This window comes from Anabrus simplex, chromosome 7, assembly GCF_040414725.1.
Source record: "Anabrus simplex isolate iqAnaSimp1 chromosome 7, ASM4041472v1, whole genome shotgun sequence".
In the NCBI taxonomy this organism is placed as follows: domain Eukaryota; kingdom Metazoa; phylum Arthropoda; class Insecta; order Orthoptera; family Tettigoniidae; genus Anabrus; species Anabrus simplex.
In genome coordinates this window covers 98865024-98884005 of record NC_090271.1, presented here as the reverse complement: position 1 = coordinate 98884005, position 18982 = coordinate 98865024, and the positions used below count along the sequence as shown (strand labels likewise).

Genomic DNA, 18982 nt, shown 5'->3' with positions numbered 1-18982 from the left:
GCGTCTGGCTCCATGGCCATCTGGTTAGCAGCCTGGCCTTTGGTCTAATGGGTCCTGGGCTCAATTCATGGCTTGGTCGGATATTTTAACCTTCATTGGTTATTTCCTGTGGCTTGGGGATTGGCTTGACATTTTCAACATTGGATTCTATCCAGATCTTTCAAGTTTATTTCAAAGGACGACCTGCACTAGGCCTCTCTGGAGACTACACACCATTATTATTATTATTATTATTATTATTATTAAAATAATCAAATGAGTGCTGTCAGCCATACCATGTTGAATACACTGGTTCTCGTCTAATCACCACAGTTAAGCAACATTTGGCATGGTAAATACTTGGATGGATGACCACTTGGGAGCGCCATTCTCAATTCCCTTTCAGCCAGCCATGTGGTGTAGAGGTAGCCTGCCAACCTCTTACACGGAGGCCCCAAGTTCAATTCCTGACCAGGTCAGGGATTTTTATCTGGACCTGAGGGTCTACTCAGCCTACGGGATTACAGTTCAGGAGCTATTTAATGGTGAGATAGCAGCCCCGGTCTAGAAAGCCAAGAATAATGGCCGAGAGGATTTGTTGTGCCAACCATATGACGCCTCATAATCTGCAGACCTTCAGGCTTAGTAGCAGTTGCTTGGTAGGCTTTGGGGTTGCTGCACCATGGGGTTTGGGTTTGGATCATTATGAGTGCTCTACACTTTTGGTTTATGTGTAATAATAAGAAATTAAAACAACTGAACAGCTAAAAGGAACTTTACTGTTTACTTCAATAACAACAAGCATCTACAGGCCAATAGATTTCCTAAGTACCTGGGTGTTACACGTTACACGTAACAGAACACTGTCTTTTTAAAAACATCTTTGAAATTTTTTTTTTTTTTTTTTTTTTGCTAGGGGCTTTACGTCGCACCGACACAGATAGGTCTTATGGCGACGATGGGATAGGAAAGGCCTAGGAATTGGAAGGAAGCGGCCGTGGCCTTAATTAAGGTACAACCCCAGCATTTGCCTGGTGTGAAAATGGGAAACCACGGAAAACCACTTTCAGGGCTGCCGATAGTGGGATTCGAACCTACTATCTCCCAGATGCAAGCTCACAGCCGCGCGCCTCTACACGCACGGCCAACTTGCCCGGTCATCTTTGAAATTCTGGTGCTAAACTCAAGACACGGAATAATCTTCTCTGCAAGCTACATAGAATTACATGAGGTTCAAATACGAAAGTTTCTTTCTACTTGTTGGCCCTTGGACTTGTGTCTTGAGTATGGTGCCCCATTGTGGTTAAACAGTCCTCATATGAAAATGAACAATGCTCAACTGAAAGAGACCATGTGCTTGATCACTGGAACTGTCAAAAAAAGCACAGTTTAGAGGCTTCCCTTCTTAAGCCACATCCCTCCACCTCATCTCTGAAGATGCAGCACTCTATTTTGAGATTATCATAAGATACTTTATAACCAACATTTGACGCATACTCTACTTCAGTCAACTGTGTATCTTACAACCAGTAATTTCAACTTTAACAACCCATGGTTCCATGATTGGATAAGATTTTCACCTCCAGAATTTTGTGGTGACAAGGACTCCCTGGATTTAATTTGCCTCGTAGAATTTGGTTAGCTGGGCTCAGATAGTGAGCTGAATTTGACAGGTTTAGTCCCAGCTCAATCCAGTGGGATTTGAAGTTACTCAAATACGTCAGCCTTCTCTCAGTAGATTTAATGGCACATCAAAAAACTCCTGCAGGTCAATTTTTAAATTATTATTATTATTATTATTAGTAACAAATTCTCCCAATTTTGAAAGACATTAAGCAAATAAATTAATAAACTTCATTGTCTGTCCGTATTGAAACAAGATTACAACTTTTATTATAATTTTGGGTCCACCTTATTCAATACATAAAAATTGTTGCGTAGATGTAATTACAACATATATTTCAATCAGTACTAGTTTTGATGCCCCACTGCATCATCATCAGCTGATAGAAGTTTGTAGAAAAATTGACAATCATGTAAGTTTATCAATGTCAAATTCATCACAATTTAAAACCATAATAACAACATGAAACTGTGTTAAAAATATACTGTCTTTAAGTTCGTATTTTCAACAAGTCAAAGACTTGTGAGTCTTATGCCATAAACTGATAAAAACATATGCAAGCTGGTTTGCTCACTTATGATATAAAGTGGATTTTAAAAAAAAGAACAAATAATTATAAAATAGAATAGTCTTGCAACACTATGTGCTTAATTTATAGCGCTTCTTAAAACTTGATGTAGTATCGTAGTAGAAATAGTAGTGTTGATTAGTAGTAATTCTTCTTCTTCATAGTGTAAATACAGGGCTCATAGACAAACTGTTCAGCACATCACTTGAGAGTGAGTGAGTGAGTGAGTGAGAATTTTAGGTTGTAGTGTCTAGTACTAGCCAGCCCCATGGTGTAGGGGTGGCGTGCCTGCCTCTGACCCGGAGGTCCCAGGTTCGATTCCCGGCCAAGTCAGGGATTTTTACCTGGATCTGAGGGCTGGTTCGAGGTCCACTCAGCCTACATGATTAGAATTGAGGAGCTGTCTGATGGTGAGGTAACAGCTCTGGTCTAGAAAGCCGAGAATAACAGCAGAGAGGATTTGTCGTGCTGACCACACAACACCTCGTAATCTGCAGGCCTTCAGGCTGAGCAGCAGTCGCTTGGTAGGCCAAGGCCCTTCAGGGCTGTAGTGCCATGGGGTTAGGTAGTTAGTGTCTAGTACTTTTGTGGCATTCAGTGCATTGAAAAACCATATGCTTCTTCTTCTTATTCTTCTTCTTCTTCTTCTTCTTCTTCTTATTATTATTATTATTATTATTATTATTATTATTATTATTATTATTATTATTATTATTATTATTATTATTATTATTATTATTATTATTATTATTATTATTATTATTATTTCAAATTGGCCAACTAAGGTCCACAACATTGAACATTTTTGGTTGGAGTGGGCTTTGATGTTTGCTCATTAATCTTTTCATTCTCTGCCATATGCTCGTGTTAAAGAAAAAGATGGATTTGGTATGAATTTAAAATTTGTGTGATCATATGACATAATACAACACAAGAAGCTGAAAGTAAAACTTATGAGAATTTTTAAATGAAAAGTCATGTCCCTGTGGTTTGGATTCCACCTAAAACTAGAGGACCCGTCACATAAAACTGCAAGCTTGTTGCTTTAAAAAAACACCTTGACAGGTCATTTCCTCCACTAGCACCATACAAATAATTGTTCAATACCTAATCTCTGGATTCTTTCAACATGTTGATATTGATAACATATATTCAAGTGATAATAAAAACACAAAGAATTTCTTTTAGTCAGCCATTTTCTGAGACTTTACATATGATGTGACACATCATTATTGTACATTCTTACCTGTTGCCATAGTTTTCTTTTCTTTTTTCATTTCAACCTGCAGAGCCTAATATTTCTTTCTTCTACCACAAATTCCTGGAGAATCTTGATCATTATCTATATTGAGATAGGCTTTCCACCATGGAAAATAGCACATCTTTGTGTCAACTGTCTAGATATCTTAAAAGCGTCCTAACTTTTTCCCTTGCGACCTTTTCTTCAAATGTTAATATACTTTTCAAAAACTACAAATCTGTCACCTAAGTTGAAATACTGGTATCTACAATTAATTAATTAATACATTCATTCATTAATTTATTTATTTAGTTAGTTAGTTAGTTGCCGTCCATGGTGTAGGTATCTGTGGTCACGTCCTAGTTCGTGAACCACGGGCAATGGCTGAGCGGCCTAGTAAGTGGTCCTGAGAGTCGTGATACCAGTTGCTATGGAATGGGAGTGGGCATCTTGGACATATTCTGAGTCTTGGACCTCCTTGTGCTCCCTGTGCTACACAATTCACCGGTGGTCCCTAACCCGTTAGAGGAGAGATCCTCACTTGGACTATGTGTAAGTCGGGTAGCATCCTGCTTTATGAATTTACTAAGCTCAGAACATTTTTAACAAGCCTCGGACCTATGGGAGTAATGGAGTCTCACTCCCATTTGACAGGCGAGGGACTCCTTGGAAACAACAACAAAATAGAATTCGATGAGGAGCTGTCAATATTAATGGGGCTTATGGAAGAAAGAAAGTAGAACTGGCTGAGTCAGCAAAGAGGATGCGTCTGGATGTTATAGGAGTAAGTGATATTTGGGTGACGAGAGATAACAAGGAGGAGATAGGAGATTATAAAGTGTACTTGACGAGTGTTAAAAAAGGAAGGGCAGAATCTGAGGTAGGGCTGTTCATCAGGAATACTATTGCATACAACATAGTTTCTGTTAAGCATGTAAATGAACGAATGTTGTGGGTAGATTCGTCAGTTGGAGGAATTAGGACTAGAATTGTCTCAGTGTATTCACCATGTGAGGATGTAAATGAGGATGAAATTGACAAGTTTTATGAAGCATTGAGTGACATCGTGGTCAGGGTCAACAGCAAGGATAGGATAGTGCTAATGGGCAATTTCAATGCGAGAGTTGGAAATAGAACTGAAGGATATGAAAGGGTGATTGGTAAATGCGGGTAAGATATGGAAGCTAATAGGAATGGGAAGTGTTTGGTGGACATCTGTGCTAGTTTTTTTTTTCATTTTTTTTTTTTTTCATGGCGTCGACCTAGAAAGATCTTTTGCCCCTTAGTATGGGTATAGCAGTTACAAATACATTCTTCAAGCGTAAGGCTATTCACCACTACACATGGGAGGGTACAGGTACCAAACCATAATAGACTATATCTTAACTGACTTTGAATTCAGGAAATCTGTTAGGAATGTACGAGTTTTCCGGGGATTTTTCGATGATACAGACCACTGTCTGATCTTTAGTGAACTAAGTATCTCTAGGCCTAGGGTAGAGAAAGTGAAATCTGTCTGCAAACGAATAAGGGTAGAAAATCTCCAAGATGAGGAAATTAGACAGAAGTACATGGATATAATTAGTGAGAAGTTCCGAACAGTGGACAGTAAGCAGGTTCAGAATATAGAAGGAGAATGGGTGGCGTACAGTATAGTAGAAACAGCAAGGGAATGCCTAGGAACAACTGTGTGTAACAATGGGAAAAAGTGAACATCTTGGCTTGTAAGCCTGAAACGAAAGCTTATCATAAAAGGCTCCAAACAAGGCCTGATGCAGGCAAGGAATCGTATGTAGATGAAAGAAACGGAGCAAAACAAATAGTTATTGAATCCAAAAAGAAGTCGTGGGAAGATTTTGGTAATAACCTGGAAAGGCCAGGTCAAGCAGCAGAGAAACCTTTCTGGACAGTAATAAAGAATCGTAGGAAGGGAGGGAGAAAGGAAATGAACAGTGTTGTGGGTAATTCAGGTGAACTCATAATAGATCCCAGGGAATCACTGGACAGGTGGAGGGAATATTTTGAAAATCTTCTCATCGTAAAAGGAAATCTTCATGGTGGTGTTGCAAACAACGGAGCTCATGGGGAGGAGGAAAATGATGTTGGTGATATTATGCTTGAGGAAGTGGAAAAGATGGTAAATAAACACCATTGTCATAAAGCAGCAGGGATAGATGAATTTAAACCTGACATGGTGAAGGGATGAAATGGCTACATAGAGTAGTAAGATTAGCACGGAGTGTTGGTAAGGTACCTTCAGATTTGACAAAAGTAGTAATTGCAGCTATCTATAAGCAAGGGAATGGGAAGGATTGCAACAACTATCGAGGTATCTCATTGATTAGTATACCAGGCAAAGTATTCACTGGCATCTTGGAAGGGAGGGTGCGATCAGTGGTTGAGAGGAAGTTGGATGAAAACCAGTGTGGTTTCAGACCACAGAGGGGCTGTCAGGATTCAATTTTCAGTACGCGCCAGGTAATTGAAAAATGCTACGAGAGGAATAGACAGTTGTGTTTATGTTTCATAGATCTAGAGAAAGCATATGACAGGGTACCGAGAGACAAGATATTCCCCATACTGGCAGACTATGGGATTAAGGGTAGATTATTAAAATCAATCAGGGCATTTATATTGACAATTGGGCTGCAGTGAAAGTTGATGGTAGAATGTGTTCTTGGTTCAGGGTACTTACAGAGGTTAAACAAGGCTGTAATCTTTCACCTTTGTTGTTCGTAGTTTACATGGATCATATACTGAAAGGTATAAAATGGCAGGGAGGGATTCATTTGGCTGGAAGCAGTCTGGCCTATGCTGACGACTTGATCTTAATGGCAGATTGTGCCGAAAGCCTGCAGTCTAATATCTTGGAACTTGAAAATAAGTGCAATGAGTATGGTATGAAAATTAGCCTCTCGAAGACTAAATTGATGTCAGTAGGTAAGAAATTCAACAGAATTGAATGTCGGATTGGTGATACAAAGCTGGAACAGGTATATAATTTCAAGTATTTAGGATGTGTTTTCTCCCAAGAAACCGATGTAGTAAGTTAAGATTTTTAAACTAGTGCCTTCAAATGTGGATTTTTTCTTTGTCATCATAAAATGTCTTCTGTATGCCTGATTTGTGCTAAATTGAGGGAAATTTGTTGTAACTAGCTGTAACCCACTAATTTTAAACATCAGGGTTGGTCTTGCATCTGGGATTTGTCATGCCCTGAATGCAGAGAATTCTGTGACTACTGTGTTGGTATCAGATCATACAGATTTGACACCTTGACGATCATAGCCACCAGGCAGGCACAAAGTGCTTGACAATAAAAGACTCTCTAGGTCTGGCAAACCTAACACCATCAGAGTTGGAAAAGAACAAGAGTTGAGCAAGGGAGAATAGATAGGAAAGTTGAAAGTGAGGAGCCTGGCATAAGTGAAAGCAATGTCAGGCTCAGCTAGGGTAACTGTGGTCATCAACCCATGCTCCTAAATTCAGAACCCCTGGTCCTGATATCGACAGTACAAGAAAATTGTTTGATAAAAATTTGGAGTTGTGACCATCTTGAAATTACACATATAGGCACATACTGTATTTCAAAAGAAATTCAAAACTGTACTAAATGTACTTTTTTAACTCCAAAAATTATTACAGCTATGATACTCTAAAGAATTTACTGTCCAGGAAAAAAACCTCATTTAATCACACTTTCTCTAACACTCCGATGAGCTGCAGCTACTCCACAATTATCAGATGTGCTTCTCAACAATGGAAAGTAGCATTAAGTATTTTCTTACATGGTGAATATCTTATGTTCCACTTCATTTAATGTTCACTACTTTGTGACTCCCACAGCACAAATAATATTTCTGTAAAAACTTCAACTTTCACAGACATCATAGTACGGTAACGCACATTCTCTCTCTCTTATTGTTCCCTTAATTCCAAGGATTGTGATCTCATAGGAAGGCTAGTGTTCAGTCTTCTTTATCTCTTCCAGTCTATATTATTTTACTTTACGTCGCACCGACACCGGTAGGTTTTATGGCGACGATGGGGCGGGAAAGGCCTAGGAATGGGAAGGAAGCAGCCGTGGCCTTAATTAAGGTACAGCCCCATCATTTGCCTGGTGTGAAAATGGGAAACCACGGAAAACCATCTTCAGGGTTGCCGACAGTAGGATTCGAACCCACTATCTCCCGGATGCGAGCTCACAGCTGCGCTCTCTTCCAGTCCTTGGCCAAGCATGCTGCAACAGTGTCCATTGACATTCTTCTTAACGTTTGACCAAAGAGTGGCATCTTGTCGTCAATCTCTTTTCCCAGGAGTCAAAGGATGATTGTTTTTTCTAAGCTTTTTTCCCATATCACATAGTATTTCAAAGTAATTGTAAAATTTGTTTTCACACTGATGATAGTTTAATTCTGTAGTTGAGCTGGTTAACAATGGAGTCATTGGTGTGAAATGCTCTCCTAGGTATGCATAATTATCTTTGCCAATACTGTATTACAAAAGAATGTGATTTCTTGAGGTCCTTAGAACAGAGTGTTCACGTTTTGGCTCCATAGAGAAAATGTTGTAAATACCAGACTCTGTACTAACTCATCTTTAGTGATAAGTTGATAGTAAGTTAGAACAGTTCTTCCACAAATTTGACATATTCATCAATACATTATCCTGCTCGATGGCTGAGTGGTTGCAGTCTTGACTTTTGGCCCTCGGGGGCCTGGGTTCAATTCCCAGCCAGGTCAAGGGAATTTAATCTCGAACAACTAATTCCCTTTGAACTGAGACTATGTGTTTGTGCTGTCGTCAACATTCCTACAAGTGGCTCAACACTATCCTCCGACATACAATACACAGTTTTCATTACACTTCTTTGAAATCATTTAAGAAAGGACTATGTAAGCAATTGAAAAGGAATCTGCCACCTGGGTGACAGCCCTGAATGCGGATCAGTGGTGACCCTCATCAGAGGGCCTGCCTTACAGAGGCTGCACTAGGTTAGCGTTAGTCAAACATAAATGTTTAACTTTTCTTTTTACTAATTTATTTACGTCACACCGACACAGATAAGTCTTATGGCAATGATGGGATAGGAAAGGGCTAGGAGTGGGAAGGAAGTGGCCATGGTCTTAATTAAGGTGGGCTGAGACAGGGAAGTGTTCTATTGCCAATCCTTTTTACAGTAGTAATGGATGACATCATGAGAACATCAAAAGCAACATATGGAGGAAGAGAAATGAACATCATGTTATTTTCAGATGATAATGGGGAAACCATGGAAAACTATCTTCAGGGCTGCCAACAGTGGGGTTCAAACCCACTATCTCCTAGGTACAAGGTCACAGCTGCGCCCACCTAACTGCACGGCCAACTCGCCCGGCACTATTATTCCATCTTCGTTATGCCCATTCTAAGAGCGCATTTGAACTTGTTCATTGGTCTGATTGTTTTCGCCTTCATCATCATCATCATCATCATCATCATCATCATCATCATCATCATCATCAGCAGCAGCAGCAGCAGCAGCAGCATCATTTCCCTTTATCCAGCTGTAACCGGGTAGGGGAATATATGGTTCCTCTCCACTTTCTTCAGTCTTTCCACCACTCCTCCTCCAACACTGTATCCCAGTCCAGGTTTCTTTCTATAGTATTGTGTTGGATTGTGTCCTTCCATCTCAGTCATGGTCGTCCGCGGCCTCTCCTTCCTACATTTGCATTTCTATCACCTTTTTTGGCATTCTTTCATCACTCATTCGTTTTGTGTGCCCAAACCATCTTAGTCGGCTCTTCTCTATTCTATCATTCATTTTTTCCACTCCAATTTCTTTCCAGAATTTCTCATTCCTGTCTTTTTACTCTTCTGTATCATACTCCTCAAGAATTTCATTTTGGCTGCCTGTATTAGACTCTCGTCCTTCTTTGTCACTGTCCAAGTTTCTGCTCCGTAAGTTGTTATGGGCACGTAATACATCGTGTACATAGTATCCTTTACTTCCATTGGCACATCTTTGTCCCATAACATGTTTCTTACACATGAAGCTTCCAGCTTGAATCCTCTTACTAATCTCAGCATCCAGTCAAGCATTCTCCATTAATTCACTCCCCAGGTATTTGAATGTCTCCACTACTTCCAGGGGCTCGTCTGCAAGTCTAATCTGACCTTTCCCTTCTTTCTCCCCTCTAGTCATAAATCACAATATCATCTGCAAATAACATGATGTTCATTTCTCTTCCTCCATACGTTGCTTTTGCTGTTCTCATGACGTCATCCATTACTGTTGTAAACAGGATTGGTGATAGAACACTTCCCTGTCTCAGCCCACTAGTGATTTTGAAGCAACTTGTCCTGCCAACTTATGTTTGCATGCAACTATAACATTCCTTGTACATTGCCGTGATCACTTTTATTAATCCCTGTCCAATTCCTTTCTGCACCAGACTGTCCCAAACTTAAGTCCTGGGGACACTGTCATATGCCTTTTCAATGTCAATGAATGTCATCACCGTATCATTCGCATACTCCCATTGCTTTTCCATAGTTGTCTCATAATGAAGATAGGCTCTATTGTTGACCTTCCACTTCCGAAACCAAACTGATTTTCCTGTATTTGATTTTCAACCCTCAACCTTATCCTACTTTCCAGTATCCTCTCCATTATCTTATTGCCTTTCTTGAAAATTGGGATGATTATTCCTTTTTGCCAATCCTCAGGGACCTCCTTATTCTCCCAGATTATCCTGAGAACACAATATGTCCACTGCAGGCCTATAGCTCCAGCTGCCTTTATCATCTCCACTGAAATTTCATCTATTCCAGCAGTTTTTCCATTCTTCATCTTTCTTACTGCCATTTCAATTTATTCATTGTAATTTCTTTATCCATTTCTTCATCAACTAATTGCCTTTCCTGGTCGTCCATTGAATGACTGTCATTAGTTCTCATGTTCAGCAACTTCTGAAAATACTCTCTCCCTCTATTTCTTATTTTCTCTGGCTTTGTTAATATTATGCCGCCTTCATCCTTCACAAATCTGGTGTTTAATTGATCTGTCTTTTTGTTTCTTTAAAATACCATAGAGTAATTTCATGCTGCCCTGCATATCATCTCTCAATTTCTGTGTGAATAAGGCCCAGCTTTTCCTCTTTTCTTCCTCCACTACTTTCTTAGTCAAACCGAGCTCGATAGCTGCAGTCGCTTAAGTGCGGCCAGTATCCAGTAATCGGGAGATAGTGGGTTCGAACCCCACTGCCGGCAGCCCTGAAGATGGTTTTCCGTGGTTTCCCGTTTTCACATCAGGCTGTACATTAATTAAGGCCACGGCCGCTTCCTTCCCATTCCTAGGCCTATCCTATCCCATCGTCGCCATAAAACCTATCTGTGTTGGTGCGACGTAAAACAATTAGCAAAAAAAACTTTCTTAGTCAAATTCTTTGCCTCCACATATTTTCTGCTACTTCCTTCAGTCTTAGATGTTTTCCATGCTTTCCATGCTTTCCATGCCATTTTCTTTTCCTTCACTTTAATCTTTACCCTATCATTCCACCAGTTTGTCTCACATTTCCTGATGTTCTACCGCATACCTTTTCCGCACATCCAACCAGTGCTTCCTTAAATCTTTTCCATTCATCTTCAACATTTCCCATCTCTGTCCTGGGTACCAAGGGTATTATTTTCCACTTTCAATTTTCCTATCACAACTCTATGATCTTCACCAAAGGCTTCTTCAGGCATGGCTGTAACATCTAAAAGGTTGTTCCGGTGTTCTTTCTCTACGATTATATAATCAATCATGGTCTTTGTTTGTCTGTCTCCCCAACCGTACCTTGTAATTTTCTGACTGTTCTTCTTCCTAAACCAGCTGTTTCCAACAATCATTTGGTTCCTTATACAAAAATCCATCGCCTTCTGGATTTACATTTCCCTATCCAAAGGGCCTTACAACATCTTCCTTTCCTTGTCATTCCATTCCAACTTGTGCATTTAGATCTCCCATCTATCTGTCTCTCCACTTCTTCTAAAAAGTTCTCTTAGATGTTCATCTATGCGACCCATTTGTGGGGCATACAACCGAAATAGATCTTTCATGCCATTTTCAAAATGGAGTCTCATCACCATCATGCTATTGCTGACGCATTTTGTATATTGCACATATTCTTGGATTTCTTGTCTAAGTATGATGGCCACTTCATTTTTTGCCTCAGGTCCTCTGCTGTCATACAGCCTGTATCCTTCTTTCAGAGGAATCTCTCCCGTACCTCTCTTCTTGGTCTCACACAGTCCAAGTATGGCTATATCTTTTTCTTTCATGAAGTCAAACAGTTCTTCTGTCTTTCCCGTCAATGTCAGGACATTTGCTGTCGCAATCTTGATGTAGTCTGGTGCTGGTTGCCCACTTCTCACATTTCCCTCAACACCCGAAGAGCTGCACGTCACTTTTCCGAGGCACCATATCTACTTTTTCCATATAGGCTAATGTTACGATGGGCTCGCCACACCCAAAGGCGTTTTCGCCTTCTTATCCTCCCAAAATCTCTTCATGAAAGCACTGTGTTGCATCTTGCATCCTGTGGACCACCATTTCCTGCCAGTTTCCTCTTTAGGTTTCTCCACAAATTCGTGCTTGGCTACTGTTGTACTAAAGGCTCCACAATCTTCTATGATGTCATCCGTGACATTCATTTCTTGGAGTTCCGCCTTAGTTTCTTCTAGCCAGTTTATTTTGACCTTCTTTGAGTTGATTGCTTTAAATAATGTTTTGGTGAGTCTGTCGCTGTCCATTCTATAGATATGGCCATAGAATTTAAGGCATCTCCTGCGTACAGCATCAATGAACTTGTCAGTTAACATGTTCACTGCTTTGCGAGTCACATGTGACTTGTACAGCACTAATGGTGCTGGATAAAATACACATTTTATTCCTATGCTGCTACAGTGATAACTTTGTATAGCAGTAAGACAGTGAGTCTCAGATGGTATCTATGATGTTCTATGGCATAGGTGTACAGTTAACAACTACCTTATACCACGAGACACGGGTTACTTTGATGCATGTATGTAATACAGCTTTTACTATTTACTATACGAGTTACTAATGCCTTGCATTTTTACTAGACGTCCCGCTCAACTGCGGTGGACAATACATTGTTGATTGAGTATTATCGTGCTGTACCCACCAATATAGACTGGCAGCAATCTGTTGTGACAGCGTGGAGTATCCTTGTCATCGTGTGAATTAAATACAGGATTTACAATTGGGCACCTTTTCTACGCAGCATCACGGTAAGTACGTTACTTATGTGCAGATTTCATCATCTTATTCTCAACTATGAGCATAGAAAGCTAAAGAATATATGTGAATTTTTTCAGATGAAACATTAGCAGATTTCCAGCTACCCAAAGAGTGTTCCAGTTCAGACACTTCATAACGAATCAGGAGATCTCGTTTAGAGAAACCATTAGAAGAGTTGGATATTGAGGATCTTTTAGGAGATGAAGATATCAAATGTAGTGATTTTGAGGATCCCAATTTATTAAGTTCATCATCTTTACCAGTGTCCTCTGGAACTGACACTGAGGTAAATGATAGCCTCAGTGAAAGTGACAGTGAACAAGTTAAAACACAGTCAGTTAAATCAGACTGCAGTTGGTGTGATATAACCAAGAATGATTTAGGCTTCACTGTTTTTCATGAGGAAGCAAAGGTTCAGTTGCACTTAGAAGAGGGACAGCCCATTGATATATACTCTCACTTCGTGGATGACAGCCTGTTAGGAATAATGGTTCAGGAAACCAACAGATATGCCATTCACTTTAAACAAAATCATAATGAGGAAAGCAAGTCCAGAAGTTTGAGATGGAAGGAAACTAATGCTGAGGAAATGAAACAGTTTCTGGGAATTATCATGTGTATGGGCCTTGTTCCTCACCCAACCGTGAACTCATACTGGTCTAAGAATGACTTATATAATGTATGACTTATTAGGTGGGTAATGCCACAGGCTGCCTGCTGTCATTTCTTGATGGATACAGTACTTTTGCATCCATCTCTTGGCACAGGCTAGAGTAAAGTGTAGCTTCCACCGAAGTCCCAGTCAACATCCATGGCTGTGACAATATGGAAGTTGCTGGGGGTATGGGTAGTGCTGAGTAATGACATTCGGAGCATGACAAGTGCATCTGAGTGTTATGAAAGGTGCTGCTCATAGGGTCAGTCGTGCTGCAGTAGTACTTTCTGACCCAGTGAGGAAAGCAATGGCAAACTACCTCACTCCTCATCTTGCCTAGTACGCCTCATTTTGGTGCTGCCATTGGTTTTTGGGGTTTCCTTATAACCGCATAACCTTTGGTGGTGCTAATTGAGGATCCAACCAGCCTCTGGGCTGATGACCTAACAGACATGCCACAGGATCTTTTTCTTCTCTTGAGATTCTGGCACTTCGCAGACAACAAAGCTAACCATCAAACAGGCAATCGTCTTTATCGAATCCAACCCCTCCTTGATAAATTAACCCAAAATTTTGAGAATGCCTTTACAAAGGGGAAAGAAATGGTTATAGATGAAACTATGGTTCCTTGGAGAGACCGTTTAGTTTTCAGAATGTACATTCCTAACAAAACTCATAAATATGGAGTTAAGGTGTATAAACTGTATACAAGAGAAGGCTACACTGTTAGAACAAAGATCTATGCAGGAAAATCCGTTGTGAGTGAAAGCGGAATAGGTCATGCTCATTCTGTTGTAATGAAGCTTTTAAGTGAATTTCTAAATGAAGGATGTATCCTCTATGCCAATACTTTCTACACCAGTGTACCTCTGGCAGAAGAAGTTCTCAGGAATGAAACATTTGTCTGTGGAACCCTTCGTAGCAATAGACGTGGACTGGCAATGATAGTGAAACAGAAAATGAAGACATGAGAAGTGGTGGGTAAGATGTGTCAGCATGGTACTTGAGTTATCAAGTGGGTTGACAAGCGACCTGTTCTAATGCTTTCAACATTGCTAAGCCATAGTGACTCTGGAAAGAAAAACAGAGACATTGAACCTGTCAGGAAGCCTCTCTCTGTTCTTGATTACAGTGGAGCTAAAAAGGGGATCGATTTCAGCAATCAAATGTCTTCCTATTATTCAGGTCTATGGAAACGTTTAAAATGGTACAGGAAAGTAGCCCTAGAAGTTATCATTGGAATGGTCTTGGTCAAAGCTTGGATTCTTCACACCATGACGTCTGCGAAAAAAATTGCCACTACTGCAATTTCAAGAGAAGGTCGCGAGAAGCCTGGTTGGACCACAGACAGAACCTTTCATCAGTCCTGGGAGGAGACATGCAGACACTCTGTTAAAGATGGAAGGACCAGTGTAAAAAGTTCGAAGATGATGTGTGGTTTGCTATAAAGCTCAGCAAGAATGTGGCACATCGAAAGACACTGACAAGAAAACAAAGCAGGTGACAACGTAGTGTGAGGAATGCCCAAACAAACCATTCATGTGCATTGGATGTTTTAATAAAGTTCATAAATGCTTAAATTGAATACAATGTGTTCAAAATAAAAATTGCCATTGTATAATTATAACATTAGTGACATCATGACTATCATGAGTTTAAATAGTTTAGGGAATTCTGAGATCAGTGAAAAAATAGACAATTGGGTTCAAATAGAGAATTTTTATTTTAAATGTTTATGCAGTGTCTTTGTTATAAAGTAAATAAATTTGTTCATTTATTGTTTACCTAAATATGCATTTATGCTCCTGTAAACCAACCTTTACCGACATGTAGAAAGGGATGTTAACGCACTGTTCTGTGTTACGCGAGGCACGGGTGACTCGTGAACTTCAATGATTATTGCTACTAAACTGAGCGCTGGTTCCATAGGACGAGTCACACGTGCCTCGTGATGCACACCAGCGAAATACGGTACGAGACATCGGTGACTCATGATGCACTCACGCTTAATGTCAGCAGTGTAACAATAGCAGCAAACGTGTTAATGAGTAGAGGTCCACTGTTCTCCTGTTAATCCACATTCTATTATTATTATTATTATTATTATTATTATTATTAGTATTATTATTATTATTATTATTATTATTATTATTATTATTATTATTATTATTATTATTATTATTAATACACTTCTCCACAGGAAATATGGGTAGTAATGGGGCACGGGATGCACCAAGTGCCTTACATAATTAAAGTATTTACACATTATAATACCATCGTTGATGTACAGGTATATACAAAACTGTAGATCACGGGATCTTCATTCTTGCGAGAGGAACGATCGCACAATGTTGCATGTTGACAGGAGGACAGAATGTTGCATAATTTTGTAGATGTTCGGTGGAAGACCCAGTTCTCGCAGACTCTTGTGAAGTGTGTGTGGAATCAGGCCATTATTATTATTATTATTATTATTATTATTATTATTATTATTATTATTATTATTATTATTATTAGTTCTGGATACACTGTAGCTGTTCTTCTTTTAAACTCAGAAGCACGGACAGCTATCTAAATTGGAAATAACTGAACCAAGGTAGCATTTGTGAGATATAGGGCAGATTGATATAATTTACTTACTTTTAGTTACATTCTTTTAAATTTTGTTTGCAGGATTGTCATGAGGAGATCCGAGTGCTGTCTCAAGAAGCTGCTGCGCAGGTCAAGCAGAAAGGATTGGACAATGATCTTGTGGAAAGAATCAAGAAATCATCATATTTTGCCCCCATCTTGCCTCAGTTAGATGATCTACTGAATCCATCTACATTTGTTGGCAGAGCACCTCAGCAGGTATATAATGCTTTTCTGTGAGAGATCTTACACTTATGACTTATGAAAACACAATCTGTAGAATGATCACTGTAAATTTACAATTGTTGCTTGTCTCTAGACTTCATCTGTTACAAGACATTAGTATTAATTGTGTTCTTCTTTGAAGGTTGTCAACCCTGAGGTTGGTTGAGAGCAGTTCTCTAAGAGTCGCAGTCTTTTGCCAATCTCTAAGCTCCATGTCATTTTGGCAGCCCAGCTCCCTCATTAGTTGCCCAATGTAGTTCAGTCTATGCAATCCTGTATTTCTTTCCTCTAATAAAGAACCTTCCAGGACTTCCATGCTTGATTATGTGCCCAATTCAAATGTTCCTTCTTTTCCTCATGTACTTTATCAAGCATCTCTCCTGTTCTTCTCAGTACTTCTTGGTTGCTATCTCTGTCTGTTCAAAATGTTTTCAGCATTCTTCTGTAAAGCCATAACTGAAATGCTTCAACTCTTCTCCTGTATGTCATGCCTAGCGTCCATGTCTTGCTTTCGTAGAGGAACACACTCCATTGTTAGACACGTGGGGAAAGTGTTAGGAGGAATGGGAACTAGGATAGAGTGTAAACGGGAAGGAAGGAAATATAGAAAATATTTTTCCTTTATTAAGTTGATTACAGGCTGGAGACTTAGAGTTTTGGAAGTTATAAATAAATAAATAAATAAATAAATAAATAAATAAATAAATAAATAAATAAATAAATAAATAAATAAATAAATAAATAAATAAATAAATAAATAAATCAATAAATCAATAAATAAATAAATAACCCACTAACTATTTCTAAAGGTTTTTGGAAATGCCAGGGTTCCAGAATTTTGTCCCACAGGAGTATTTTTACATGCCAATAAATCTAGACCGAGTCAGGATTGAACCTGCCAAGTTGCGGTCAGAAGCTACTCAGCACATAATAATAATAATAATAATAATAATAATAATAATAATAATAATAATAATAATAATAATAATTCTGTGTATTTAGTTTTACTTCATTTCTATAGTTTCAGTTACCATGTTATTACTATAGACAGCTCAATGAATAGTGATTTACAGTGATAGTAAGGGAAGACGCAGCCAATAGTGCAGAAAGCTTTCATTTGCCACTTTAAAATATCACCTATGTGTGAACTGTTGCCAAAAAATATTAGACCACACCCAAAAATACTCTGGAAATAATGCAAAATATGCCAAACGCACATATGCTTTAGTTACTACATGCTTCAAATGATGGAGTAGGTGTATTACTCGGGATAATCTGACACAAATATGTTTAAGATGGTATTCCCACTTCAGCTTTGAGTCAAGATACCTACCTACTCCAAGAATTTAACATACAGTACGGTACTTTAATTCATTCACTTAATTTTTGAGGTTAAAAATCAGGTTTTGAGTTTTCTCTTCATTAAGGACAAAAATAAAAGCCATTTATTTTAAACCATGATTTAACTTCTTCTAATGCGTGTTTGGACAACAACAATAGTTCATCTAGCTTTTACATGAACTCAGAAAAGTAGTCATCTGCATGTAGACAGTATTTGCTTGTATTTCTCATCTAAATCATTTGTCATGTTCAGTAAGAGAATAATAAGAGGAGTTACAGGAAAGGATAGTACAGAGAACTGCTTCAAATCAACCTGCAGTCCATACTGATAACCCAAACAGAAACAACAACAGTAATTTGCTGCAATACCTATTTTCTTTTCTATATATGTAACATTTTATTTGACCCTTTTAATTATCAAGATAATTGCTGTTTGTTTAATTATCAAGATAATTAATTGTAGTCATTATTTCCAATTGTTGAGAAGTATATTAACTGAGTATATCTTGTGTTTCTTTTTATAGGTGACAGAATTCTTGGAAGAAGAAGTCTTTCCTGTGTTGGAGAAGTATAAGGGGAAAATGGTCAAAGCAGCCGTATTGGAAATATAAAAACAATTGTTTTACACTGTTTATAGAATGGCCTTATTCCTTGTTATTCAACACTTACTTAGCTTTTAAAATGAATGTTTTGAAAATGCTATATTATATTTTTCTGTAAGAGCCAACTGATATTGCTTACCTTGACACGACAGAAAAAATAAAAATATAAACAGCTTTGTGCTTATATTAGCATTCATTTCCACAATGGATTTCAAGTCCTTAGCATCATGCTTTTTAAAATAAATATAGCACACTGTGTGTAAATATTACAGGAACATGTCAGAATGTACTGAACAGACTACAGATAAACATATGAAAACCTACCACCTGTTGTCTAGTCATTGACAGGGTCAGGGATGTAATGAATGAATCATATATAGGCTATTATTACGATGGGGTCGCCACACTCCAATGTGATATATATATTAATGACTGATAGATGCTATGAAATGAGAATGGAGAGTGTTGCTGGAATGAAATATGACAGGGAAAACCGGAGTACCCGGAGAAAAACCTGTCTCGCCTCCGCTTTGTCCAGCACAAATCTCACATGGAGTGACCGGGGTTTGAACCACGGTATCCAGCGGTGAGAGGCCGGCGCGCTGCCACCTGAGCCACGGAGGCTCACAGATAAACATATATATAAATTAATTTTTTTATGTACTCATCAATCGATATATATATATAAAATATCCCTAATTCTGTCTGTCATCCATAGCAATATTGAGAAAGCGAGAAGGTTTCAACAGCTGAAATTGGTACCCATTATAGATTGTTATATCTTATTTTCAAGAAAAATACAATGAACCTCTTACGACCACGATTTTT

At 38.8% G+C, this 18982-nt stretch overlaps 1 protein-coding gene across 1 annotated transcript in view; it reads left to right on the top strand.

Moving 5' to 3' along the window:
• The window catches only part of Adsl (adenylosuccinate lyase), a 49339-nt gene extending 31021 nt beyond the window's left edge, over positions 1 to 18318 (top strand). The window contains exons 8-9 of the mRNA XM_067151921.2: positions 16029 to 16205; positions 18077 to 18318. Coding sequence (XP_067008022.2) covers positions 16029 to 16205; positions 18077 to 18163 — 264 coding nt within the window. The 3' untranslated portion in view covers positions 18164 to 18318. The remainder of the gene's footprint in view (positions 1 to 16028; positions 16206 to 18076) is intronic.
• Positions 18319 to 18982: the final 664 nt, after the last annotated feature.